At 29.6% G+C, this 27,562-nt stretch overlaps 3 protein-coding genes across 3 annotated transcripts; 2 read left to right on the forward strand and 1 right to left on the reverse strand.

Moving 5' to 3' along the window:
- The first annotated feature begins 3,292 nt into the window (after nt 1-3,292).
- On the forward strand, nt 3,293-7,939 carry LOC107943359 (dihydrolipoyl dehydrogenase 2, chloroplastic). The gene is made up of 15 exons (XM_041077331.1): nt 3,293-3,767; nt 4,161-4,307; nt 4,598-4,732; nt 4,824-4,941; nt 5,419-5,543; nt 5,778-5,903; nt 5,985-6,065; nt 6,274-6,336; nt 6,422-6,496; nt 6,576-6,654; nt 6,749-6,849; nt 6,958-7,071; nt 7,324-7,437; nt 7,519-7,590; nt 7,671-7,939. Exons 1-15 carry the CDS (start codon nt 3,456-3,458, stop codon nt 7,722-7,724), a joined length of 1,716 nt encoding a protein of 571 aa, XP_040933265.1. The 5' UTR covers nt 3,293-3,455; the 3' UTR covers nt 7,725-7,939.
- A 1,368-nt stretch (nt 7,940-9,307) lies between these two features.
- LOC121206410 (60S ribosomal protein L29-1) lies at nt 9,308-10,033 on the reverse strand. The gene is made up of 3 exons (XM_041077332.1): nt 9,882-10,033; nt 9,672-9,775; nt 9,308-9,576 (listed from the first exon to the last, which is right to left on the reverse strand). Exons 2-3 carry the CDS (start codon nt 9,771-9,773, stop codon nt 9,493-9,495), a joined length of 186 nt encoding a protein of 61 aa, XP_040933266.1. The 5' UTR covers nt 9,774-9,775; nt 9,882-10,033; the 3' UTR covers nt 9,308-9,492.
- Nucleotides 10,034-18,115: 8,082 nt separating this feature from the next.
- Nucleotides 18,116-23,917, forward strand: LOC121206411 (beta-D-xylosidase 1). The gene is made up of 6 exons (XM_041077333.1): nt 18,116-18,875; nt 19,978-20,256; nt 21,867-22,036; nt 22,119-22,216; nt 22,301-23,062; nt 23,133-23,917. Exons 1-6 carry the CDS (start codon nt 18,465-18,467, stop codon nt 23,732-23,734), a joined length of 2,322 nt encoding a protein of 773 aa, XP_040933267.1. The 5' UTR covers nt 18,116-18,464; the 3' UTR covers nt 23,735-23,917.
- Nucleotides 23,918-27,562: the final 3,645 nt, after the last annotated feature.

The following is a 27,562-nucleotide window of genomic DNA, read 5'->3' on the forward strand; positions in this document are numbered from 1 at the left end:
TTTTTAAATTATAGTAATATGTAGTACTATATGTAAGCATTAAACACAATGTTAAGTTACATATAGATATGATTTTATAAAAGGAAAAAATATATAATTATTAAAATTAAAATTAAAATAATTTAAATATTTTTCAAAGATAAATCCATAAATTGGGTCTGCATAAAATAGCTTGGGTTCGTTCCATATAAATAAAGTTATTATTTGTCTTTGTTTGTGGATAAAAAATTATTTATTGTTACCTATTAAATTTATATCTTTGAGTAAGTTTTTTATTTTTGTAGATTTAAACAACTATTCAAAAAATCAATTTTTCGAACAAAAAGACTTAAGGTGTCGAGTATGGACAGTAAAAAGTTTCTCAACTCGGGACCCCGCCTCCTTGCAAGCATCATCATGATTAAAATAGTCGAGATAGAAAATCACGCATAGTTGAGATGAATGCTAAGCAAAAGTCTCTATCAAATGGATGTACCAAGATGTGGCAACAACTCGGGGGTGTAGCTGGGGGTTGGCAAGAGCCACTTGGAGTCCATTTAAATTTTTTAGTAAAAGTAAATTTACACTTTAACTCTTTAAGATAATAAAATTTTAATTTAATTATTTAAAATTTATAAAAATATATGTTACTAAAATGATAAAATTATATTTTTATTATCATAAAAATTATAATTTAATTTCGGACTCCCTAAAAGAATTTAATGGCTTTATCCTTGCAACAATATAAAAAGAAAAAAAATCTCTGCGATCATCTTCCTATTCCATCCAATGGATTGAGAAACAAAATTTTTTATACCTATCGAATCAAAATTTAATTTCACATTCTTTCTTTATTGACTTTATATTTTTTATTCATAGCATAATTTTATAACAGGTTTTTAATTTATTTAATTTAGTCCATAATATTACAAAGTTTTCTAATAAGTTCAATTTACTTTTTAAGTTAGTCTTTATCACCATCTAAGCCTAATAACTATCGATTCCTTCATATTAAGCCCAAAATTAAAAATTTCTTTCTAATGGTAATTTGCTAAAAACTTAATAATTGAAAAATTGATACATAAACTAGTTAAATCAAGCACTCATAATTATAAATTTATGAAAATTACAAGAAAAATGACTTAACTAACTTACAAATTGATGGTGGAATGAGAGCTTTAAAAAATGGTGATTTTTCTTTGTTTTGACGGTTGAGCACTTGAAGAGGAAGATGATATGTTGTCATCTCCACTAAGTTAACTTATATTCTTAGATTATATTATAATTAATCTTAATCGATTAGTTAATTAAGAAATTATCATGCTTATTTTAATTATAATTCAATCTCAATGAAATTAACCATCATCATCCATTAATTCATGTTAAATAATGGTTAAATAATCATTTTGACCTTTTAGATAAGTGCTATTCAATATTCAATATCGATTGAATTTTATAATTTAATTTCTGAACATTAATTAATTATTTTTTGATTAAATTACTTAACTAAACTTTAATATTTTTTCATAATAATTTCATTAATCTTTACATTTTATATTTACGGATTCAATTTATAGAAATTAGATTTTGAAATTGTATTTTTTGACACAATGATCTTTACCATACCCATAAGGCTATTGTTATTAAGTTTATTCTTTTTTAATCGTAATGTGCTCTCTTTTTTAATCGCTTTGTTATCTAATCTTGTTTCTTAATTCCTTTTTGAAGCAATAAAATGATTGTGGGGATTGCGTTAATTATTTACTCCTACGTTGTTGCTGCAGCTTATGTGGTTGTTAGCTAACAACATTTCATATACGGCCTTTTGCTCAGGATTCATCCCCGCTGGTGTCTGATTTCTTGCCCTCGACTATTCCATTCGTGTAGATGTTTGTGCTGGGTTGGGATCCTATGTTGAGAATCTTTTAACTGTCTATGGCCGGCACCTCGATTCTTCTTCCTGCAAGCACTTTCCGCCATCATCATTCAGTGCGTGTCTATATCATGCACCAGGTGTTCCTGACACATGGTTTGCTGAGATCAACGAACATGACGTTCTGTGTACTGATGCTAAAGCTGGTATATGTGGTAATTTTCTAAAAATGAATCTTTCAGAGAAACTATAATTATAACAGCTTGAATCTTTACTTTGGAAACTTTAGATTCAGCAGCTCGAATTTTTCAGTTTAATGTTTTCGAAGTCAAGATTCAATCTATTCCAGTTTTAGGTTCTCCAAATATTTACATTTTTAGAAAATTACGGCATATACCAGCGTTAGCAGCAGTAAACAGCGCGATGTTCGTCGATATTAGCAAACCATTGGTCGGGAACACTTGCCGCCTCATCAAAGTTGAGAACGAGCAGCAGAGCAGTGCAGGACCAGACAGATAACAAACTTGGATACACACCGGATAATTCTGGAGGAAGGTGTTTCCACGGAGAAGAATCAGGGTGCCAAGCATGGAGAGTAAAAAGTTTTTCGGGCAGGACCCCAACCCACAGCAAACATCACCGCGGATGGGATGGTGGAGGGTAGGAGTGTTAAAATTTCAATTAACATCAAATTAACCCATCAAATCGATCTAATTTGGTTAATCGGTAAGTTTATTAATTTAATTCAGTGAAAGTCAGTTAATATTCTTTTGAAAGCTCAGTTATTATTTAATTCTGTTCGAAGCAAATTAAACAAACTTAATAATTAATAATACATTTTTTGTAGTTTTATTTCGATTAATTCAGCCAAATGAATATTATTAATTTATATATTTAATATATTTTATATATTTTGATTGAATTCAAAACAACATATTAAAATACAATGGTTTTGTTACTTATCTACATTAAAAAAAAATGATACATTTATTGATACAATACCGATAACATTACACTCAACCTATAAATAGTCGAAAAAAGTATTATTGGAATATGACTAAATCATCGGTTGGATCGAAAATCAATTGATATATGAGTCTAATTCTGAACAAGGGATTGGACTAAACTTTAAATGAACCACTCAAAACCAATAAAAAATGGAAACTAAAACAAAAAAATTGACCGATGAACTAAGATATAAATATATAAATATTTTTATGAATTTTTATTTTTGTTTAATTATTATTGGACCAAAGGTTCAACTAGTATTCTGGCTGGTTCGAGCATCGAAACATTGTAAAAAAGATTTCATTTCAAAGTAATGAGGGATTAAAATTATAATTAACTCATAAATTTCAACATATTAGAGGGATTAAAACTATAATTAAACCAAAAATAGGTGGTTTATCAACCCAGACTTTGATAAATCCGCCTCCCTCTCCTAACTCTTCTTGCCAACGGACTTAACAAAGCAAAACACATTTCTCACTGTCTCTATATTTCTCCTCAGATCTCTCTTTTTTTCTTTCACCCAAATAAAGCATTCCCTCTTTTTTCTCTCCATTTCTCTCTCATTTTCCCTCTTGCCAAACAGGTTAAAAAAATGCATTCTATTTGCTTTCAAGCTACTGGAGTTCCTGGATCGAATTACATTTTCGATTCTTGTTCTCCTGCTTTAGCTATATCCAAGCCGATCAATCTCCGTTTCTGCGGACTTAGAAAGGAAGCCTTCGGTTTCTCTGGTTTGACTCACTCGAGTTCTGGCCGAGTTCATTTCTCGAGTCGTGGACATTCTAAGAAAGTCTCTGCTTCCGCTGAAAGCAACGGAAGTCCTCCAAAATCGTTCGATTATGATTTGATTATCATCGGTGCCGGCGTCGGTGGACATGGAGCTGCGTTGCATGCCGTCGAGAAGGTAGTTTGATCCTTTGTTTTTTTTTTCACTTAAATTTGAAACTATTTATCCTTGTAGTTTCAGCTGAAACTTACTGAGATCATATTTCTGTCTTTTTTTCTAGAAGTGGGTAATTATTCAAGTTTGGCTTGCTTATTCTGTCATTTAATTTTTACTTCAGAATCTAAAGAAGCTTCCTAGTTTTTAGTTATTAATCGTTGGCTTACTTGCGTTAAGTGAAGATCAATGGTGGATTTCCTTGTGAATGTATTGTTTATAGCGGTCTTTCAAGCAATTAATACTCGTTTTTAGAAAACATTGATTTCGTTTGAGTGTAATTATTCTGTAGTAATATGCGGTTTGTACTCAATGTTTGAAATGGAATTTTTATTTTTTCTGCTTTGCTTTTTGCAGGGATTGAAAACTGCTATTATCGAAGGAGATGTGGTGGGAGGAACGTGTGTGAACAGAGGTTGTGTTCCTTCGAAAGCTCTCTTGGCTGTGAGTGGTAAAATGCGTGAACTCCAGAGTGAGCATCACATGAAGGCTTTGGGTTTGCAGGTAATAGGATTGAATTGTTGTGATCGGTTATTTGAGAACTTAAGCCGAAGCACACAACATTAGTTTGAAAGAAATTAGCGTTTGCATTTAAAATTAGTTTCTAGGTTCAGCATGTGTTTATGGTGCAACTAAATGACTAACATGTATCTCTGCTGCTGACCAACAAGATTCCATGTCATGAAGTTTCTTAAGCTATAATATCGCAAACTGTGGTTTCTGGACTATTTTCACATTCTGTAATAACCTCTTATCATTTCCTTTTCTCCTGATCTTCATGTTACACTTGGTAGGTGTCTGCTGCCGGGTATGACAGACAGGGAGTTGCTGACCATGCAAATAATCTTGCTTCGAAGATTCGAAGCAATTTGACTAACTCAATGAAGGCGCTTGGAGTAGACATATTGACCGGTGTTGGTACCATTGTGGTAAAGCCTAACATATATATCCTGTAACTAAATGTGTATTCTGCAGTTTTCTGTAATCTCTGGTATGCTTACATTTTGTATGTGTACTCAGGGTCCTCAAAAAGTGAAATATGGGAAGGTTGGTTTTCCTGATAACATAGTAACTGCAAAAAATATAATCATTGCCACGGGTTCTGTCCCCTTTGTTCCCAAGGGCATTGAAGTTGATGGTATGAGATTTTTTCATTTTCTTCTCTTTAATCTGTCTCTATGGTCTACTTTTTCATTAAATGTTTGATCAAAAGAAATCTGGGTGTTCAAGACTGCTCAGGCACTTGTTAGAGTTTTACTACCCATGATACTCCTTTTATTGTCTGTCATCATCTTCTTTTACACTTTTCTCCCTTGATGAAGCAATTTGCATGAGATTTTTGGATGGTCATATGTCACATAACAAAGACATGTGCATCAGTTTTATTAAGTGAAATGTGAGTATAAAGTTTAGATAACAAACTCCTAGTTATTCAATTACAGTCAAACCGATGGAAATTTGCATCTGCCAAATATACATGTAGTTTGAGTTTATCAACCAGCCGGAAATAAACTTTTTGAATTTAACATTTATAGAAGGATGTGATCATATGGCAATGCTTTTCTGTTTATTTGTATTCTAGGATTTTTTCTAATCATTCAGTGATAACCTGCAGGGAAGACTGTTATTACCAGTGACCATGCCCTGAAATTGGAGTCTGTTCCTGATTGGATTGCGATTGTAGGAAGTGGTTATATTGGTCTTGAATTCAGTGATGTATACACTGCACTTGGAAGTGAGGTGAGACCATGTTCTTTTTTCTTCTTCTTATTTTATATGAAATGAATATAGGAATCTTGCTTTGAGGATTAAAATACTGTAAATTTACGTTATGTTTCACATTAAGTTTCCACACCATCTGTTTTATCCTAGTTACAGACCTTCATTATGTTTTATCCTAATTCCTAAGTTACTGCAATATGTCCTTGTTCTTTTATTCCAAGGCAACAAAGTTTACATAACAGGTTTATGCAGGTCACCTTTATTGAAGCTCTAGATCAACTTATGCCTGGATTTGATCCTGAGATTGGTAAGCTAGCTCAAAGGGTGTTGATCAACCCTAGGAAAATTGACTATCATACAGGAGTATTTGCAACAAAGGTAATATATTGTTTAGATTTGTGTGTACTTTGAGTGGCTTTTAGATTAATTGATTACTGAGTTTCCTTGGTTTTTATTTAGATCACTCCTGCAAAGGATGGAAAACCTGTCATTATTGAGCTTATTGATGCCAAGACCAAGGAGCCCAAGGACACCTTGGAGGTATGTCCATTGTACACTTTTCAATGGAAACTCCGGTATCTGCCTTTTCTTGTTTGCTAGTTATAGCAGCATATTTCCTCTGTAGACAATGCCATCATGCACAAAAATTGTCGGCTTATGATGCTTTTCCTGTTTTTTAAGTAGCATACCTGCTTGGCCTTACTCAATGGCATCTGTTAAAGTGACATTTTTCCCGGTTCTACTCCAGGTAGATGCAGCCCTAATTGCAACCGGAAGGGCACCATTCACCAATGGTCTCGGCTTGGAGAATGTAGGTCTTCTTGATGAATACTGTAATATGAAACTGTCCACTAAAAGGAAGTGGATTAAAATTTTCGTAATCTTTTTTTTTCCAGGTTAATGTAGTAACACAAAGGGGTTTCGTGCCTGTTGATGAGAGATTGCGAGTAATTGACACAAACGGCAATCTGGTTAGTTTTAAACTTTGTTCCGGCTATATATTCTCCCGTATGACTTCTAGTTAATGCTAATCTTGCATTTGAGTGTTAGGTTCCTCATTTGTACTGCATTGGTGATGCAAATGGTAAAATGATGCTTGCTCATGCAGCAAGTGCGCAAGGAATTTCAGGTAAGTGCCTGCTAACTTTATTCTTTACTAATTCAAGACAATATTTTCGTTTAGATCCACCTCATTTTTTCTTCCCTTAAAACTATCTTATCAGTGGTGGAACAAGTGACAGGACGAGATCATGTGCTTAATCACCTTAGCATCCCCGCAGCCTGCTTCACTCACCCTGAAATAAGTATGGTTGGGTTAACAGAGGTAAGCATTACAAACACCCTTGTTCTTTTTATTCATTATCAAGTTTAAATTGCTGGATAAAAGATTGTGTGCATGGTGTTCAAATCTTGACATGCTTTTAATTCACAGCCTCAAGCAAGGGAGAAAGCCCAGAAGGAAGGATTTGAAGTAGGCGTTGCCAAAACAAGTTTCAAGGCTAACACGAAGGCACTTGCCGAAAATGAAGGGGAGGGACTTGCTAAGGTTATTTCTCTTCACACTTGTCTAAACCAATAATCAAAATTGACTTGTTTTCTTTTAGTCCATGAGGTTCTCCGTCTGTTGTACAAAAGTTGGTCTCCAGATTTTACAAAAATTGCTTGAAACAAATATCTTATCAAACTTTTAAAACGATAAAAAAACACGGTTTCTCTGCATCCTTTTCTTTTCTCTTAAACATCATCGTTGTCTATCAATACAGTTGCTCACTTCTACCAATGTTATATATCCATGCAGTTGATATACAGACCCGACAACGGCGAGATACTCGGAGTTCATATATTTGGCTTACATGCAGCAGACCTCATCCATGAAGCATCAAATGCCATAGCTTTAGGAACACGTATCCAGGTTTGTCTTCGGTACAAAAACCAACTCATTTTTAAACCACATTCGATCTTGTAATTAAGATCCTTTCCTCCCATCACGCAGGACATAAAATTCGCCGTTCACGCACATCCAACACTTTCTGAAGTTCTGGACGAACTATTTAAATCAGCCACAGTGAGTTTCTGATATATATTTTTCCCGTTAACCATTTTCAATTTCACGGCAAGTTCATATTTTCCCCACATTCAAACCAGGTTAAAGCTGCTGCTTCGAGCCACGGTCCAGTAAGTGAACCGGTTGCAGTCTAAACCCTTAATCGACAGTTTTCGGATTAAAAAAAATAGGTATAAATTTTTTGAAGAACTTTGCTTGTATTAGGGACTGTCAAGAAACATCATGGAGGAATTTACTTATAAATCTAAGATGATCGTTGTGCCCGAAGCTTTTTACAACATAGTCTCGTCGTTTGTTAAGTTATTTTCAAAAGCAATGCAGATATAGCTGTGCCGATATTTTTTATTTATCCGTTTTGGAAAATTTTATTCCTTGATGTTTGTGAAATAAATTATACTTAAATTTTTGTTTTCATTTTGAAAGGATTTTTGCATTTACAATTTATTTGAATATCATGTCTTTGCAAATTAATTCTAGCCTTTTTAACATTTGATTTAACCTAATGCCTGCATTCATGCCATGCACAATTCTACCAAATGGTTCTAAATCTAATTTGTGTTGGTGAACAAATGAAATGCTTTGAAAAGCTTGTGGTCAAGCTATTGTTTTGCCAATTCAATCGGTTTGATTAGTTTATTTATTAAATTGTTCATAAAGATAAAAAAAGAAAAATACAATTTGCTCGATTCAATTGGTTTTTTTTTTGTTTAGTAGATTCATATTGATTTTTAAATTAATTGATTCAATGCTTTTCTTCGTTCAGTACTCTAATCAATTTTTAATTCAATTGATCCAATTAATTGTATTGAGAAATCAACAAAAATTGTTTTGTTTTGCTTCATGGCCTGCGACTAACCATAAATGTCAATTCTCTATATTACAATGTACAATGCACGAGATATAAGTTGCATTAGAGTTGCTAGCTGGTTGCAATAGTAATAAGATATATTGGAGTAAGAGGGTTTGAGTTTAAATCTTAAAGATACATTGTTAGATGAAAAATTTATGAATTCAATAAGATAATAGAAACGACAATCACAAATATAAAAAGAATTAGTCTTCATGTAAATATTATTGGAAAAAACAACCATATAACTTTAAAAGATTAATCACACAAAAAAATTATGAAAAATACTTTAATCATAAAAAAAAGAAAACCAGTATTCCAATTAAATGATTACAACTCACAATTCATTAACTCAAATCATTTTTTCAAATTGATTCTAAAATTCAAACAACTCAATTTTTACCATCTAATTTGAAAATTAATTTTTTTCCAAATCAATTCAACAACCTAGTTTCATATCTCTTAACCATGTTATTAAGTGAAGCTGATAAAACAACTTCTGGATTTAAACAATACAACATTATTCTAATCAATCAGAATGATTGATCAAACCATTAATTCCCAATCCTATCAATACATCATAGTTATTCATTTTATTAAAAATAGATCTTAATTGATTTTTGCTTGATTCAACTGGTTTTTACTCCGATTCAATCTCTCTCCAATTTTATAATATTAGTTAAACTGATCTTCAATTTTCGACTCAACAACTTCAACCCATACCCCTATTCAGAAATGAAATTTATATATCCACTAAAATTGAAGAGTAAACCAAACATCATGATCATCCACAACTAAAACAACCCAAATTCCAATGCCAATTCAATGAATTGGTACTTTTTAACATTTAAAAGAAAAAAAAACAGTAGGTAAACTCGAAACATGTTCTCAATATTGATAAGCTCAAAGCTTCAAATATTTTATAACAAAGATAATAATCAAAATAGTGCTAATGCTGAAAAAAACAAAACCCTAATTTCCATTGAAACAAACAAAACAACCATAATTAGAAACCCCTAACCCAGGCTAGAATTTTCTTTTACCCCACTAAAAGCCTACTCTTCTTCATTGGCTGATTCTCCATTCTTCTTGTTGTGTTTCCTTGCATACCTTTGGTTCCTCAAGAACTTAGGATCCATCTATAAATGAAAAAAAAACAATCTTTTATTAAAAAATTTGATGGAAATCAACCAAAATTTTCACATAAATCAATTAAAAAAAGCTAAATAAATACCCCTTTGGTGGAAGTGTGGCGGTGCCTCTTGGGTTTCTTGATTCCATTCTTGTGAGCCTTGTAAGATTGGTTGTGAGCCGTGTGATTCTTTGACTTCGCCATTACTGCAAAACCCCATATCCAAAAACAAAGAAGATGTTGTTAACTTGATTTCTGTAGAGAAATTAATGCTTTTATTTTTTTCACATTAAATTGCAATAAGAAGCTTACCAGAGTAAAGAGAAGCTGCGGCACTAACTGGGTTTTTTGAATGGAAAAGAAACAAAAGAAATAAATTTTTGCCCCTTTCATTTGGAAAAAAATTCGAAACCCTAGTTTTTTATGTTTAATAACGAAATTGCCCTCAAATTTTCGGGCTTATTTTTTATGTTTATTAAGCTTTTCATTTGAAGCCCAAACATTATAGGCCAATACAAATATTGAAGCAATTCAATCTTCCTCCTACCGATTGAACTAATTGGACCACCGATTTTCAATTGAATCGGATTCTAATGACCATGCCCGTAACCAGGGGCGGCAGGGGTCGGCCCTTCCCTAAATGGGAAAAATATCACATTAGTCCCTTTAAATTTTATAAAATTATAATTTAGTAAATGATAAAATTTTAATTTAATCATTTAAAATTTATAATGATATAAGTTAATGTAATTATAAAATTACATTTTAATTCTTATAAAATTACATAACACAATTTTATCCCCAAAAATAATTTCTAGCTTTGCCCCCACCGATAATCCTTTCTTTATCATTATAATATTAAGAAAAGAAGAAAGATAAAATTGATAAGATTTAAACTTGTACGCAAATTGAACAAAGTTTTGCTTGAAAGTTTTGCTTGTTGATAGAATCTTATTCTAGTTGTCATTTCTCACTTATGTTATAGCAATAGGTCTAATTATTATTTTAATCCCTAACTTTTTTATTTTTTGCATATTTAAAATTCAGCCCCTCTACTTTTAATCTAATAAATTTAATCCCTTTTCTGATTTGATTTAATGATAAAAATTCAATTGATAACATGTAAAATGAATTCCATAAAATATAAATATAAAAGACTAAATTCTTAATTTTCGAAAGAAAAAAAATTTATGACATATTTTAACCATATTAAGAATACTTGAATATCTAACTTCGAGTTATAAGCTAAAATTTAAGTAAAGATAAGAATGGAGAATACAAATTCAAATATTTACGGATATTCAATTTACGGTTTTTGGATTCAAAGAAAAGGAGAATGTTAATGCTCAACCATTTGTTTACTTTTACATATAACATATACAATATGTTATTCATTTTACTTAATTCAAAAAATAACTTACTTCAAATATATAACTGAAATTTTAATTAAATCATATTTTATTCTCGAAAATTTATGATTTCGATTTTTTTATAAAAAATAATTACCGTTATATTCCTACTTAGATCTGATTCAAAAATCTGTTGAACTCAATGGCCTAACTAAATATTGTTAATGATTGCCAAAGATATATACAAGCAGACGTGGCATGTCAAGTTTAATAATTATTTTCATTTTCACATTAACTTTTAGTAGAACCAAAGGATAAAGAAGAAAATAATATAAAATATATAATATATATATAATTGTAGATATGGTTTTTGTATATTTATATCATATTCATATTTTTTTTTATATTTTAATGTTTTTATTTTCATCTAGAGTTTAAACCTAAAATGAATAACAATGTTATGTATTTTTTTGAAAATTAAAAATTTAGTCTCTATACTTTTTCAGATTTCAAAATTCATATTCAATTGTTAATATTATTATTATTATTTATTTAATTACAAAGTCATTTATTTAATTACATAGCTACCAAGTATATGTATTTTTTTATTTGAAATATATCATAACAACAATTTTAACAAAAAAAAAAGACTCTTAACAATTAGACTTTAATTTTGAAATCTTAAAAGTAAAAAAAATAAATTCCATAAAATATAAATACATTAACTAAATTCCTAATTTTCAAAAATATAAAAAATTATGACTTATTTTAACCATTTTTATCACTGTTTATTTTTAAAAATTTTAATAATTTAATTCACTAACAAATGACCATGCGTGTGGCTATGTATGTTAAAAAAGAACAGTATGCTTATAATTTAAGCAAACACTCAATTTGTAGGTTTAGGATATTATCATGTTTACTTATAAAAGGAAAAAAAGCCACACACAGACGACAACATAAATTCGATTAACAGTGTATAAAATATATGAATTATTATTTCATACGATTAAATTTATTTATTAATAAACTATTTTTTTATTATAAAAAATTCTAAGAGAAAAAAAGAATAGATAAGATAGGAATTGATGAAAATAAGCAGACAAAGACTCAAAGAGTCAAGAGTGCCATTTCTGTACGTCACTTAATTATTATTATTTTAAGGATAAGAATGTTCTATTTATTAATTATTATATAATTTATATTTTTTTATGTGAATATTATTGTCGATCTCAATTCCCCAAATTTCAATTCAAAACATTTATTTTTATCAATCTTTCACCTAATTGAAAGGAAAATGATGATACCATCTAAATTGATTTTAGTTCCATAAAGGGTTAATAACACCTTATGTCCTCAATTTATGGTTTGAATTTTAATTTAATTTTTGAAGTTTGAAACGTTTTAATTGAGTTATTAAAACGTAAATATTATATTAATTAGATTTTTTTATCAACTTAATATTGTTTGGAAGTTAAATGTCAACTCAAATATAATATGAAGTATATTTACAACACGTAAATCAAAATTTTAATATATATATATGTTTATTACATAGGCAATTTGTGTCTAATGTATTAAAAAAATTAAATATAATTAATCTTAACAAATCTAAGAAGATAAATTCAAGTTGTTTATACGATAAATATAAATAATTGATTTGTAGATGTTAAATTTAAGTTAACATTAGACATCGGAAATCCAATTAAAGTGAGAATAAAAATTAAAATCTGAATTGGGGATGTTTAACCCTAAAGTAAATGTTGGATAAGTTAATTAAATATTATAATAAAAGTATGTATATTCATTCTCATCCTAAAATTGTTCAGATTTTCTAGGGTAGTTAAAGACCCAATGCCGGTCCCATTTAGAACCAATCGTTAGCCATTCTTTTGCATGCAAATTGTCAAGTGTCACGTTTGGGGTGTTAATTTAAAACCTAATTATTTAAACCCCACAATATCCATAAAATACATGTTGCTTTGAATTATGTTTTTGGGATATTAGAGTTTGATGTTAGCAAGAAAACAGCTGGGATTGGCTGCCAATGTCTGCAAAACCATACCTTCATATCACCTATTATCTCACAAATTTTTTAGAGGTTATAAATTGAATTATAAAAATTTTAAATGTTATTTTATAGTTTTGTTGTTTTCTAAATAAATTCTTTTATCAAAATATAATTTTATTATTGATTAATTTGTAAATTTATTACTTTAAAAGGACTAAACTAAAAAAAATCATTTTTAGAAAGACTAAAACCTTGCCACCCTGCAGCTTCACAGAATATTCACAATATGAGTTTAAAAAACTAAGTAAAAATATATATTTCAAAATGTTTTGATATTATATGAAAATATAAAAGAAGAGAAATACATTCTTAATATAATATAAATTATTTTGCATATAATGATATTTTAATAATTTTTTAATTAAATTAATGTTCACTTGACTCGTGATATTAAATCAAGGGTTAAAAGAATATCACATGCTTTATTTTGGACTAGACCTATCCAAACTCTATTTTCATCTACCCAAATTTGAAAGAAAAAGCTAGACTCGAAAGAGTAAAAAAATAATATTGTGAATCTCTTGAACTATTGCATGTTAATATATTAATTGGTATATGAGTTTGATTTTAATATTTAATTTGATATTTAATTCTTTTTTGTCCTAATTTAGTATCTAAGTTTTGTTTCAATGCTTACTTTGATACCCAAGGATTCTTGTTTTTTTATTTTATTTTATTTTATGTTTTTTGGTCTCAATTAAGTACCTATGTTTTTATTTTTATTAGAGTACATGCATAATACATTCATTTGATTGTTTGATCTATGTACTAAATTGAACACTAAAGTTAAATTTAAGCAAAAAATTGAACGTCGAAGCTAATTTCAGCTACTAAATAGTATATTAACCCAGGTATTGCAAATTGGTTTTGTTTTAGAATCTTTATGGCAGAAATATATGGATTTTTTGTACATGGAATGAGGAAATTCGAATTGTTTTCTTTGGATTTATCCCCTTTTTAACTTTCTTTTTTGAAAGAATTGAGTTGTAATAACCACTTTCGTCCTTGCATTTGACCAAAATTAACTCAATTTTGATTAATACAATGAATATGATTTTTTCCTTATAAGTTAAAGTGCATTAAATTCTTTAAACATGTCCAATGTGTATATGTTTGATTAACTTTTTCAACTTTGGTGGGTTTTTTTTTAATAAAACATGAATTTTCTAGAAATTACCTCGTTTTCACATGTTCAATAGTACAAAAAGAGGAAGTAGAAGAGATTTGACAAGTTAAAAGGATTTGGAAATATGTGTTGGATATTAATTTTTAAAGATAATCGTCGAATGAATTAATTGAGTTGTTGTTGTTTTTTTTTTAAATTATGATAATTTTAAAAGAATTAATTAATAATATTAGTATTGGTATTGATATTGTTATTAGTGTAAAAAACGTAAATTTAAATGCATTAAAACTTTAATAGTATTGGAATATTTGACATCACGTACTAACCATCTAAATTGTTGGGTTTTTTTAGGTGTTTAAGCTCAATGAGTAAAAAATAAACTTTGAATTTTCTTTTTTCTTCTCTTTTCTAAATATAGATATATTTGGTTGGCAATCAAGTTGCAAGTGCTGGTTGATGTTGTTGTTGACATTATGGTCCACAAAGAAGTTCCATTTCACAAGGGTGCCTTTCATCCTTGGGAAAGCAAGAGGATGATCATGATTAACACCAGTTTAGATATTTTTGGATATTTGATATATTTTTTATATTTTATAAATTTTGATTGAATAATATTTGGGTATTCATACTTAAATTAATATTTGTAATAAATTTTGATCGTATGTAAATAATGATTTTCAAATAAGGATAAAATTTTAAAAAATGGGTATTAAAATTAAGTTGTATTATAAGAGTTGAAATGTAATTTTATTATTTAATGGCTTATATCTTTATAATGCTTTTAAACAACAAAATTAAAATTTTATTATTTTAGAAAAAAAATGTAATTTTACTAGATACAAACATAAAAATTTATAAAATTTAAAGGAGTAATAGTTAAAATTTCAATTTAAGAGCCCGATTCCCGCATATGTTTGAATCTAATTTACTTTTGCAAATAATGGGTTTATATTTAGATATCCATTATTCAGATTTTATAAAAAATACAAATATCCAACCTACTATCATTCTCAGTAACGTAGCTAAAATGGGCAGACAGGGGCTTTGGCCCCTTTGCTCAATGGAAAAATTGCTTTATAACCCTTTCTCAAAGTTAAAAGATTAAAATTTAGTTTTTATTAATTTTAGCCCATATGAAAATAAATAAATAAATACATTTTTAATACAAAATATTTAGCTTTAATCCCCAAATTTTATAATCTGATCCCAGGCTCCTAAATAAAATTTATGGTTTCATCGCTGTATATAATAAGAGAGATGATCTAATATTACAGATTATTTGCAATCCATACCAATGGAATTAATTTGGAATTGGTGAGGTTTATAGCTATTCATGTTGGTTATATTCAACTGTGCGCTATTCTCCATACCATGGCCATAAATGAAATAAAAACAATAGTCCATTAATGTAAAACTAAAAGGGTCTTTAACACAACAAACCTCTGAACAGTTGAAACTATAATAAATCTCAATTTAATGCTTCATGAAACTTTTTAAAGATTATCTTTTAACGAAATCACTTAATTTTTTTGCTAAACTATAAATTTAGATTAGATTAGATTTGATAATGTGAGAAAAAACACGTGTAATTTCTAGTGAGGTAAAAAGAAAATCCAGTATATCAAATTAAAATAATTAATTAATTTTATAATCCAAAAAACAGTCTGGATTTGAAAAACGCATAATATTCCATAAAAAGCCGAAACTAAATTATATGCATGAATTAATAATCGTAAAAGCATGTGAGCGAATCGTAGGTTAATTGGTATTATGTCTTTTCATAATTTTCTTCAACTTTATGGGTCCCAAAACCAATATTATCTTATACGTCACCAACCATATCCAGAAAATATTTGATCACCTCTTAAAATACTTACTTTCATGACATGAATAATTGATATATTGAACCCACCTTAAACTTATTCTTTTTATACAACTATATTAATTTTATAATTGGTCCTCATTTTTTTATTTCTTTGTATATAATTTGTTGAATTTTTATTTTCTAAGTTACCAGTTTAAGGTAAGGTTTACTAATATTATTCAATTTATTAACTTTTCAATTTTCATAAAGTATAAACTAAAGTAATGAAAAGTTTTCAATTTTTATATAAAAAAATTGGAATTCATAATTAAACTTCTTAACATATATAATTTTTCAGAACTTTCAAAAATAAAGTCTATAAAATGATGAGAAAATTTAATGTTTTATTAGGTAAGAATGGAAACTATATATTTATTAATAAATAAATATATTTTGACCCTAAAAGATAACCAAACCAAAGACAAATTGCATGATTTTTTTCTTCGGATCATTCAGTAAGAGTCAGAGATGTTAATTACACGAAATGTCACCAATTGTTGTGATTATTTAATAATTGTAGAGGAAAAAAATTTATGTCGTTAGGGATAAAATTATTTTATTTTATTTTTACGAGATATTTTAATATTTAATAGTTATAAATTGAGTTGGAATCAAATTCTAAACAAGAGGTAAACTCTCTACTTTCTCATTATTTTTTTCTCCATTCTTAATATTTAAAATTAAAATTTGTCCTCTTAACTCTCTAAAAATAATAAAATTATAGATTAATCCTTTTAAAATTTCCATAATCACAAGGTAATGTAAACCATTCTAAAAACTCATAAATCATTTTTAATTCTCTTACAACTTTTTGAAACTTTATCTTCGAATTTTTGAATATCCAAATTTAAATTTTATCGTATTTGTATTTTATATTAATTTACTCACACATCGTTTTTTGTGTAACCAAAACAAGAGCATAATTAATTCCTATGAATTACCTCATAATTTAATATGTATAACACGAAAAGCTAAGACTAGAAAAGGGATTAATTTTGGATGTATTATAAAAATTCATAACCCTATAATAAGTAGTATTAATTTGTTTTTATGACCTCAACTAAACAAGAAGGTAAATACCCCTAAATCTCAGTCATTGAAAGTGCGATTTACATGGCCAAGTTCAGAAAAAATAATAATAATAATAAAAATAAAAGATTCTTTGGTCCGTGACCCACTCTCTCCATTTTAATATGTAAAATTTACGTAGAAATACTAGTTTATTATATTTTGTTATTTTTATTTAAAAAATAAATATATAAATTTTTTACGTTAAATTAAAAAGTAAACTTATCATTTTTATTAATAAATTTAACCCTTTGTACTATTAAAAATTAACGTGGCTAACAGAATAAATAGACAGCGCCACAAATTGCTAAGAGAAAAAATAGAAAATTTTTCATTTAAACCCCTTTATAATTTATTAAGTTTTATATTAATAATGGTAAAACTATACTTTGACCTCTAAAAATAATAAAAAATATAACGATATAAGTTATTAAACAGTGAAATTGTATTATTATTTTTTTAATATTATAATAAAATTTAATTATGTTAAGATGACTTGGATTTATCAATTGAAATTTTTCGATCAAAACATTTCAATTTATTTATTTGAATAATTTTAAAATTTTAAAATCAAATCATTTTACAATTTAATATATTAAAAAATATTACTCGTTTGGTTTGGTAGGTATGGTAAATATAAATCGATGATGAATAAAATATATATTTTAATTTCAACCGGACTAATTAAAATTTCAGTCCGAATTATAATTAGTAATATATTAGTTTATTTAAATATATTAATTTTAATAAAGAAATGAATTATTTAACTAATTTGCCCATTCCAGCATAAGAAAACACAAATTCTGACAGTGGCATAGCTCGTGAGCATCTCAAAGCTCTAATAACTAAGTAAGATATAGTTATCCCCCACCCCACTTTATATTTTGCTTTTGTCTTTTTCATGTTTTAGGTTACAGTTTTATCTTATTAAAGTTAAATTGGTTGCATTCACTACACTAATTTAAAATAAAGCAAATAGTTTATGTGGGTTATTGAATGGGGATATATATATATATTTATGAATTTTTAATTAATTATTTAATTGGAATCAGATGAATTACAATCAGCATGCATGGTTTTCATTCTTTAATCAAATCATACATAATTCGTACGTTTTGTTCGACTATATATCAGTTTTTCTTTCATTTTGTATTACTTATAGATATAATTATAAAAAAAAAGAGGGTAATTATTAAAATATTCGAAGCTATATATTTTAAAAGATAACTGCAAAATAGAGTTGAACTTAAAACTAGATTCTCTTTTTTCTGAAAGAGCAAAAAGCTTTCATGGTATTTTTAGCTTTAGCTTTCATTGACGTGGAAATCCAATCAATAAACCCCGAAACCTTTTTCACTTCTATATAACACCATTAAGGCCCTCACCCATTTCACTCACAGAATAAGCTTTCGAAAACATGTCTAGAACAAAACATGATTCTCTTATACTTCTCCTACTGCTTCTCATTGCTATCCTCTCCATTTCTTCGGTGGAGTCTGGCCGACCGCCTTTCGCCTGCGACCCGAGAAACGGGTTGACGAGGAGTTTACGGTTTTGCCGGACGAATTTACCTATCCACGTGAGGGTTAGGGACTTGTTAGGGAGGTTGACGCTGCCGGAGAAGATAAGGTTATTGGTTAACAATGCGATAGATGTGCCAAGGCTTGGGATTCGAGGGTACGAGTGGTGGTCCGAGGCGCTTCATGGGGTGTCCAATGTGGGTCCCGGGACTAAGTTCGGTGGTTCGTTCCCGGGCGCCACTAGCTTCCCTCAAGTTATAACCACGGCCGCTTCGTTTAACGAATCGCTCTGGGAACGTATCGGACAGGTAAAATATTGAACTTGTTTCAACAATTTTAATTTATCATTTATTCCTAATAAGAAAATAAACCAACCGAATTAAAAGGATTGTAAGCTTTTGTCACTTTGTCAGTTCATTTCGTTAACTTATATAGACCCATGATTTTGGACGAAAGCGTATAAAATAAAGAATATATGTACAAAAAGAAAGAATATTCAAATATAATTTTAACTCATTCATATTTTAATCCGAAAACTAATTTTTTTTTTAAAAAATATGAGCTCATATTCTTTAACTAAATATTGAAAGCTTAAAGTTGGACAAAAAGTGTAACAATATTAAAAACAAATAAAAGGGTTATTAAATTTGGTGACATTAGAAAAATTATAGATATTGAAAAGAAACGTAATTAATAAATATTGTTACAAGTGGTAAGCTTTCTTTTTCTTAATTTGCTGTCGTTTCTTCTTATCTATTTTGTCTGTAACTTAAAAATTCCATGAAAGAGCTTTCAAAGGCCAACCATTGGAACTCAAATTTTCCAATATATAAAAGTTGAGTGCGAAAATTAGCATGTAGAAAATAAAAAAGAGTGAAAGTGACTTTTGAGGTCAATAACATATTTCCATTACTTGGATTCAATCATTTTTATTATTCTATAATTAAGAATCCAATTTGAACTACTCATGTCAATTTACAAGCGCTCAATAATAAATTTATTTTTCTGTCTTTGATTGAAAACTCAAATTATCTTTTTTCATTTTTAATTATTAAAATCATTTTAATTAATAAATAGTAATTAAAAAAGAATTGAATCTAACCCGAATTTAAAAAAAATTTATTCTATAAATTGGTTAAAACCAATAATCCTATCTTAAATAAAATTAATTTGTGGTAATAGATTTGAATATTTAGAATTCAATTATAAATTAATTAAATTAATGTTGATACGTTGGTTTGAATATAGGAATTGAAAATCGATAAAAAATTAGAAATCGAGACAAAAAAAAAATTTGACGATTAAATTGGTTTTGAAAATAAATGTTCCGGCCAATTTGACTATGGATCCAGTTATTACAACATTGCTTTCTACTGTTTGATAAATTATATACTGTTGGGATGACTGCAGGTGGTTTCCGATGAAGCAAGAGCAATGTATAATGGAGGAATGGCTGGTTTGACATATTGGAGCCCCAACGTGAACATATTCCGAGACCCACGGTGGGGCCGAGGCCAAGAAACTCCCGGCGAAGACCCCGTTCTTGCCGGAAAATATGCGGCCAGCTACGTCAGCGGCCTCCAAAGTGCCACCGGGAACCGCCTTAAAGTTGCCGCCTGCTGTAAACATTACACTGCTTATGATCTTGATAATTGGAAGGGTGTGGATCGATTCCATTTCAATGCTAGGGTAAGAAACTTAGAGCCCAACTATTTTTGTTACAAGCTTTTGTAGATCAAATAAATTAGGTTAAGATTCTCTTCAAATCCCTATATTTTTTTTCATTTGAAATTATACATTTTAAAGTTGAGATCTAATTGTTAACATATAAATTTTTTTTGTTAAAATTACCGGTATGATATTTTGAAATAAAAAAAGAGTCACTTAATAACTGTATTATGTATAACAAAAAATGATATTATAATGAACTTCAATTTAACACAAGAATTTTAAAAGTGCTAACAATTAAACTTACATTTTTAATTTTAAAAAAACAGGAGTTAAATTCTTAAAAATAAATAACTGATGACTAAATTCCGAATATACAAAGTCTATATTGTACCATATTTTAACCAATAATCTAATTAAATAATTTGTTTAACCTCTAAACCAAACAAGGGCGTCTCTCGGCTAGGTAGGGGTGTGCAAAATTCGGGTATAACAAAAAAAAATCGGTTAATCGGTCAGTTAACCAAATTAATTCAGTCAGGGGTCGGTTAATAATTTTTTGAGTTTTCAGTTAATGGTTAATTCGGTTCGAAACCGGTCGATTAACCAAATTTTTTCGGTTTAACTGAAAAAATTAATAAATAAAATTATAATATATAAATAGCCCACTATTCACTTAAACCCAATCTAATATAAACCCAAATAGCCAATCTAATATATATTAACCCAAGTACCCAACCCAATCCAATCATAAAAATTACAAATAATTTAATAAATAAAAATAAAAATCTAAAACTAAAACTAAAAATAAAAATAAAAATAAAACATATAATTTTATACAAATAATTTGGTTAATTTGAGTAATTCGGGTAATTTGATTAATTCGATTAATTCGATTAATTAAGTTTATTTTATACTTATTTTAACCAAAAATTAAAAAAAATATAATTTTTGGTTAATTCGGTTAACCGAAAAAATTTCGGTTCGGTTAATTTTTTTAAAAGAATTTCAGTTTGGTTAACGGTTAAAAATTTTAAAAGGTCAGTTAATTCGGTTAATGTTATTTCGGGTCGATTAACCGATTGAACACCCCTACAACTAGGTCCTAAGATGGGAAAATACCACTTTACCTCTCAATTAATAAAATTTTATTTTAACCCTTTATAAAATTATAAATATATCAATTAATATAATAACAAAATTATTTTTTAATAATCATAAAAATACATAACTTAACTCTAATTCTTTTTTTGTTTCTTCCCCTAAAAGCATATAAAAAGTACATTGTAACTGTTTGGTGTTTCGTCCCTTGAATAAAATGGTGTAACCTTACTTTTAGTCCTTCTAAAAATTAATAATTAAATTTAAGTTTTTTATCTAGTATAAAACTTCTAACTTTGCCCCTAATCAATTTATATTTTTATCTCGATGTCCCTAAAAAAAAACCCTGCTTCACCTCTGACTCAAAGTTTAATTCAAGCTCGACAAAGTTTTAATTATTTTAAGTTCAAGTCCTATTCGAATTAATAAAAAAAAATTCAACTCAATCTCAGAATCACTCGATCAAGTTAAATTAAACTCAAGGAAAAATAAGTTCGATAACATATAAAAAAATGGATAAATGAATGCAGGTTAGCAAACAAGACCTGGCGGATACATATAATGTACCATTCAAAGCATGTGTAGTGGAAGGGAAAGTTGCAAGTGTTATGTGTTCTTACAATCAAGTCAATGGCAAGCCCACTTGTGCTGACCCAGACTTACTTAAAGGCACCATTCGTGGCCAATGGCACCTTAATGGGTTCGTTCCTATCATACATACATACATACATACATACATACATACATACTATGTTTTTGATGTTTGATTTCATTTGCATTAGGTATATTGTATCAGATTGTGATTCGGTTGGTGTAATGTATGATACTCAACATTTCACTGTTACACCAGAAGAGTCTGCTGCAGCTACTATTAAAGCAGGTTCGGTCCCGATATTCGAGATTTTAATACAATCGTAGATACCGAGATTTGAACTGTTACGTATGTTCTGAATCTGATTTGTAGGTTTGGATTTGGATTGCGGGCCGTTTTTGGCCATATATACGGATTTGGCTATAAGGAGGGGTTTGTTAACTGTAACTGATGTTGACATGGCTTTAGCGAATACCGTTACTGTCCAAATGAGGCTTGGCATGTTCGATGGTGAACCATCGGCTCAACCGTATGGGCATCTTGGTCCGAGACATGTGTGTACCCCGGATCATAAACAACTAGCCTTGGAAGCTGCTAGGCAAGGCATAGTTTTGTTGAAGAACTCTGGGTCTTTGCCGTTGTCTACTTCACGTCATCGTACCATCGCGGTTATTGGGCCGAATTCAGATGTCACGGAAACAATGATAGGAAACTATGCAGGGGTGGCATGCGATTACACGAGTCCCTTGAAAGGCATTTCAAGATACGTGAGGACTGTTCATCAAGTAGGCTGTTCAAACGTTGCTTGCAAAGCAAACAATCTGTTTGGATTCGCCGAGGTCGCTGCCCGCCATGCTGATGCGACAGTTCTCATAATGGGGCTTGACCAATCGATAGAAGCAGAATTCAAGGACAGGACCGGGTTGCTCTTGCCTGGATACCAACAAGAGCTAGTTACCAGGGTGGCTCAAGCATCGAAAGGCCCTACTATTTTGGTATTAATGTCGGGTGGCCCGATTGATGTCTCGTTCGCCAAGTACGATCGTCGAGTAAGTGCCATTTTATGGGCCGGTTATCCAGGCCAAGCTGGAGGAACAGCAATTGCGGATATTCTATTTGGAACAACAAATCCCGGTAAATTCGATTCACTTGCTCAATGTCGAAAATATCAAACTTTTTGAAGCTAACTCAATGAATTCCACAGGTGGGAAGTTGCCAATGACATGGTATCCACAATCTTACGTAGCTAAAGTACCAATGACAAACATGGGAATGAGGCCATCCCCAGGCTATCCCGGAAGAACCTACCGGTTCTACAAAGGTCCAGTCGTGTTTTCGTTCGGTCACGGCTTGAGCTACACAAACTTTAAACAATCATTAGCCTTAGCTCCAACTGATCTCTCAGTGCTCATTAACACCAATTTATTTGCCACTAAAAACTACTCAACATTATCAAGCAATGCCATTAAGGTGAAACATACTAATTGTGATTCACTTTCATTACCCCTCCACATTGATGTTGAAAACATTGGCAACATGGATGGGACTCACACTTTGCTCCTTTTCTCCGAACCGCCCACTTCTGTAAAATGGTCACCGAACAAGCAATTGATAAGTTTCCATAGAGTTCATGTCGTTGCTGGGTTAAAACAACGAGTGAAGATCGATATTCATGCTTGCAAACACCTTAGTGTCGTCGATGAATTCGGGATCCGAAGGATTCCGATAGGTCAACATAGCTTATACATTGGGGATCTAAAGCATTCTATTTCTCTCCAAGCAAATTTGGAGGGCATCAAGAATTAAAGTATAATTATTATTGTTATTATTATTAGTTCCACTGCATTTCCAAAGGAGAAAAAAAAAGTGGTCATAATTGTACAAGTTTTTAGGCATTTGAGTCTTCAATCTCTTTTATTTTTTTTTTTTAGAATTGGCCAAATAAATAATAGTGTAATAATTCAAGAAATATTAGTATTTTTTTCATAATTTCATCTTTGAATTTTTTTCATTGACAATAGTTTTAAAAATTGGTAATTTTGTTCAATTTGGTTTCTAAATTTAGATTTTTATTAAAGTTGAACATGTGACAATTTGAGATTGTGTCATATCATCACCTAAAAAATATAAAAAATTTTATTACAGATTGTTAAAAATATAAATATATTTTTTAAAATCATTTAAATTTTTTTAACAAAGGTAATGACATGGTAAAATGTCACACTATTATACCTTAACGTAATCTAAATTTAGGGAGCAAATTCAGAAACCTACCAAGTTTCAAGATTAATGTGAATAAAAAAAAATTAGGGGCTAAGGTGAAAAAATTATCAAGTTCAAAAAATAAATGTTAATTTTATCTTCTTCTTTTTTATCAAATTCGTAAATCAAGTGATAGCAAATTCAATTTATCCTACATAAAATTTTGAATTTCAATTTTTTAAATGGAAAAAAAAACTTATCTCATTAAAAAATTAACATTTATTTTTTGAACTTGATAATTTTTTCACCTTAGCCCCTAAATTTTTTTTATTCACATTAATCTTGAAACTTGGTAGCTTTCTGAATTTGCTCCCTAAATTTAGATTACGTTAAGGTATAATAGTGTGACATTTTACCATGTCATTACCTTTGTTAAAATTTGAGATTGTGTCATATCATCACCTAAAAAATATAAAAAAATTTATTACAGATTGTTAAAAATATAAATATATTTTTTAAAATCATTTAAAATTTTTTAACAAAGGTAATGACATGGTAAAATGTCACACTATTATACCTTAACGTAATCTAAATTTAGGGAGCAAATTCAGAAAGCTACCAAGTTTCAAGATTAATGTGAATAAAAAAAAATTTAGGGGCTAAGGTGAAAAAATTATCAAGTTCAAAAAATAAATGTTAATTTTATCTTCTTCTTTTTTATCAAATTCGTAAATCAAGTGATAAAAAATTCAATTTATCCTACATAAAATTTTGAATTTCAATTTTTTAAATGGAAAAAATAACTTATCTCATTAAAAAAAATTATCCAATTTAATTTTAAATTTAATAAAAATTTGAATAAGATTATGGGAGACTTGGCATTCCAATCTTCATAGGATGCCCTTTAGCCTAAAAATGTATTTATTCCGATTAAATTTTAAGGTTTATTTATTGATTGAATAATTGTGTGAAAATTTCGTGAAGAAATTTTATGTATAAGTGCCTAATTTGATAATTAGGACTAAATTGTAAAATTAGCAAAATGTGTGTTCTAGATGATAAAGGGAATTTAATTGATTTAGTAATTAGACCATTATATTTAAGTTTGGACAAAAATGGGCCAGAATATGACAAATTTGAAAGAAAAACCTTTAAGGGTATTTTGGTCATTTAGTAATTAAAAGAATTAAAAGGGAAAATAAAGCCAAAATTGGTCCATCTTCTTCATGGAGGCCAAATATAGCATGGGGGAAGCCATGATTAGGGTTTCCAAGCTTTCCAAGCTCAATACTAAGTCCGTTCTAGCCTCGTTTTTAATGTTCTTTACGTTTTTTGAGTCCCGGTAACTTGATTTAGCTTATTCTAGCAATAATTCATGCTAGGGTTCATATTTGGAAAAATACCCATAGGTTAAATGTGTTTATTTTGATGTTTTATGGTAGAATATGAAGCTTGAAATTATGTTAAACAACTTTTGTTAAGCGATTTTAAGTGAAAACGAGTAAAACGACATAATCGGTAAAAATACCTAATGTTCATAAGTACATGATAGAGTGGGAATTTGATGTTTCTATAGAAGGGAAAAAAATGTTCAGCATGTCATAAAACATAAGAAAAATGGATAAATTTTAATTTCCGAGTCTAGGGGTAAAATCGTAATTCTGCAAAGTTTTAGGGGCAAAATTGTAATTTTACCAAAGTTTGAGTTAGAGAATGTTTTGAATATTACATTAATTAAATAATTAAAATATGATGTTTTAGATCCCAGAAAGTGAGATTTGAACCTAAAACGAGAGAAAAACTGAACATCAGGAAAGTTGGTAAAATGGTCGTTTTGGTATCGAGGTAAGTTCATATGTTTAATAAGCATTTAATTATGCATATTTGAATGATAAATTGATATTTTGGCCATAAATAATTTAGTATTGAGTTTCAGATATAATAATTAATGTTCGATAATAATTCGATATTGGAAAGAGAACTTGTATAATTTATATGTAAGACCATATTTTGTATTATGGATTTGTATGATAACAAGAAAGTATTGACTAGCATAGTTTGATGAGAATAAGTTAAGTTGATGATATGATGAGATTGAGAATGTAAGTATGTAAGTTGAGTAGCATTTTATTGTTATGCAGTTATTGTTATTAGTATTGTTATTATTGAGTTATGCGACTAACCTTGGGAATTTGAGCAAGTATGTTTCAGCTATGACTTGACAAGGCATTGATATCTCAAAGTCCATGGTTGTACCATGGCAATTAAGGAAGAATTGACGGAAAAATCCATGTTCATAACATGTCATTTAAGGAGGAATTGACGGTTAAGGATACCATGTAAGACCATATCAAGACATGGCATTGGTAAGGCAAGGATCCCGTCTAAGACCATGTCAAGACATGGCATCGGCATTGATTAAGGACTCCATGTAAGACCACATCAAGACGTGGCATTGGCACTATGATAAGGATACCATGTAAGACCTTGTTTGGAACATGGCATTTGGTAAGACAAGGATGCCATGTAAGACCATGTTTGGAACATGGCATTTGGTAAGATAAGGATATCATGTAAGACCATGCCAAGGCATGACATTGATAAGTTCTATAAGGCAAGGAAATCATGAAAGACCATGTCAAGACATGGCATTGATGAGTTACTATAAGGCAAAGGTCCCATGTAAGACCATGCTAAGGCATGGCATTGATAAGTTCTATAAGGCAAGGAAATCATGTAAGACCATGTCAAGACATGGCATTGATAAGTTACTATAAGGCAAAGGTCTCATGTAAAACCATGCCAAGGCATGGCATTGGTGAGTTCATAAGGCAATGATACCACGCAAGACCATATCAAGACATGGCAATGGTAAGTTTAAAAAGGAAAAGGTTCCCGAGTAATCCAAAGAGTAAGTCAAAGAAACGACAAGGTGAGAACATGAAGAAAGAGTACAGGTATGCATTTAAGGCTTATTTAATATTGAGATTGTAAGTAATTGAGATTATCAAGTATTACGTAAGTGATGAGTTTTCAGTTATGCTTGTGACACTTTATGACATGATTGGCAATATGCCTATATTATGAAAAAGTACTCATGTGTTAAGTGAGATGTTGCAGGTATGTAAGCAAGCTGTTAAGTAAGGTGCCTTTTGTATTCTGAGCCATTGGTAAGGTTGTAAAACCCTTAACCCGTATCCGTCGCCGAAACAGGGTTACAGAGTGTTACCAATACATACAGAACATTTACAGATTAATCGAAACATTACTATTCACTTTCTGAGATCATATATATAACGACCTTTATTTGGGCCCTCGAAGCCCAACATGAACATTAAAATCAAGTCGGAGCTGAACTGATTTCTCATAAAATTTTTCGCTTAATTTTTTTTTAAAAAAATTTACTTGTGAACAATACCCACACGCCCGTGT

Source organism: Gossypium hirsutum, chromosome A09 (genome assembly GCF_007990345.1).
Source record: "Gossypium hirsutum isolate 1008001.06 chromosome A09, Gossypium_hirsutum_v2.1, whole genome shotgun sequence".
In the NCBI taxonomy this organism is placed as follows: domain Eukaryota; kingdom Viridiplantae; phylum Streptophyta; class Magnoliopsida; order Malvales; family Malvaceae; genus Gossypium; species Gossypium hirsutum.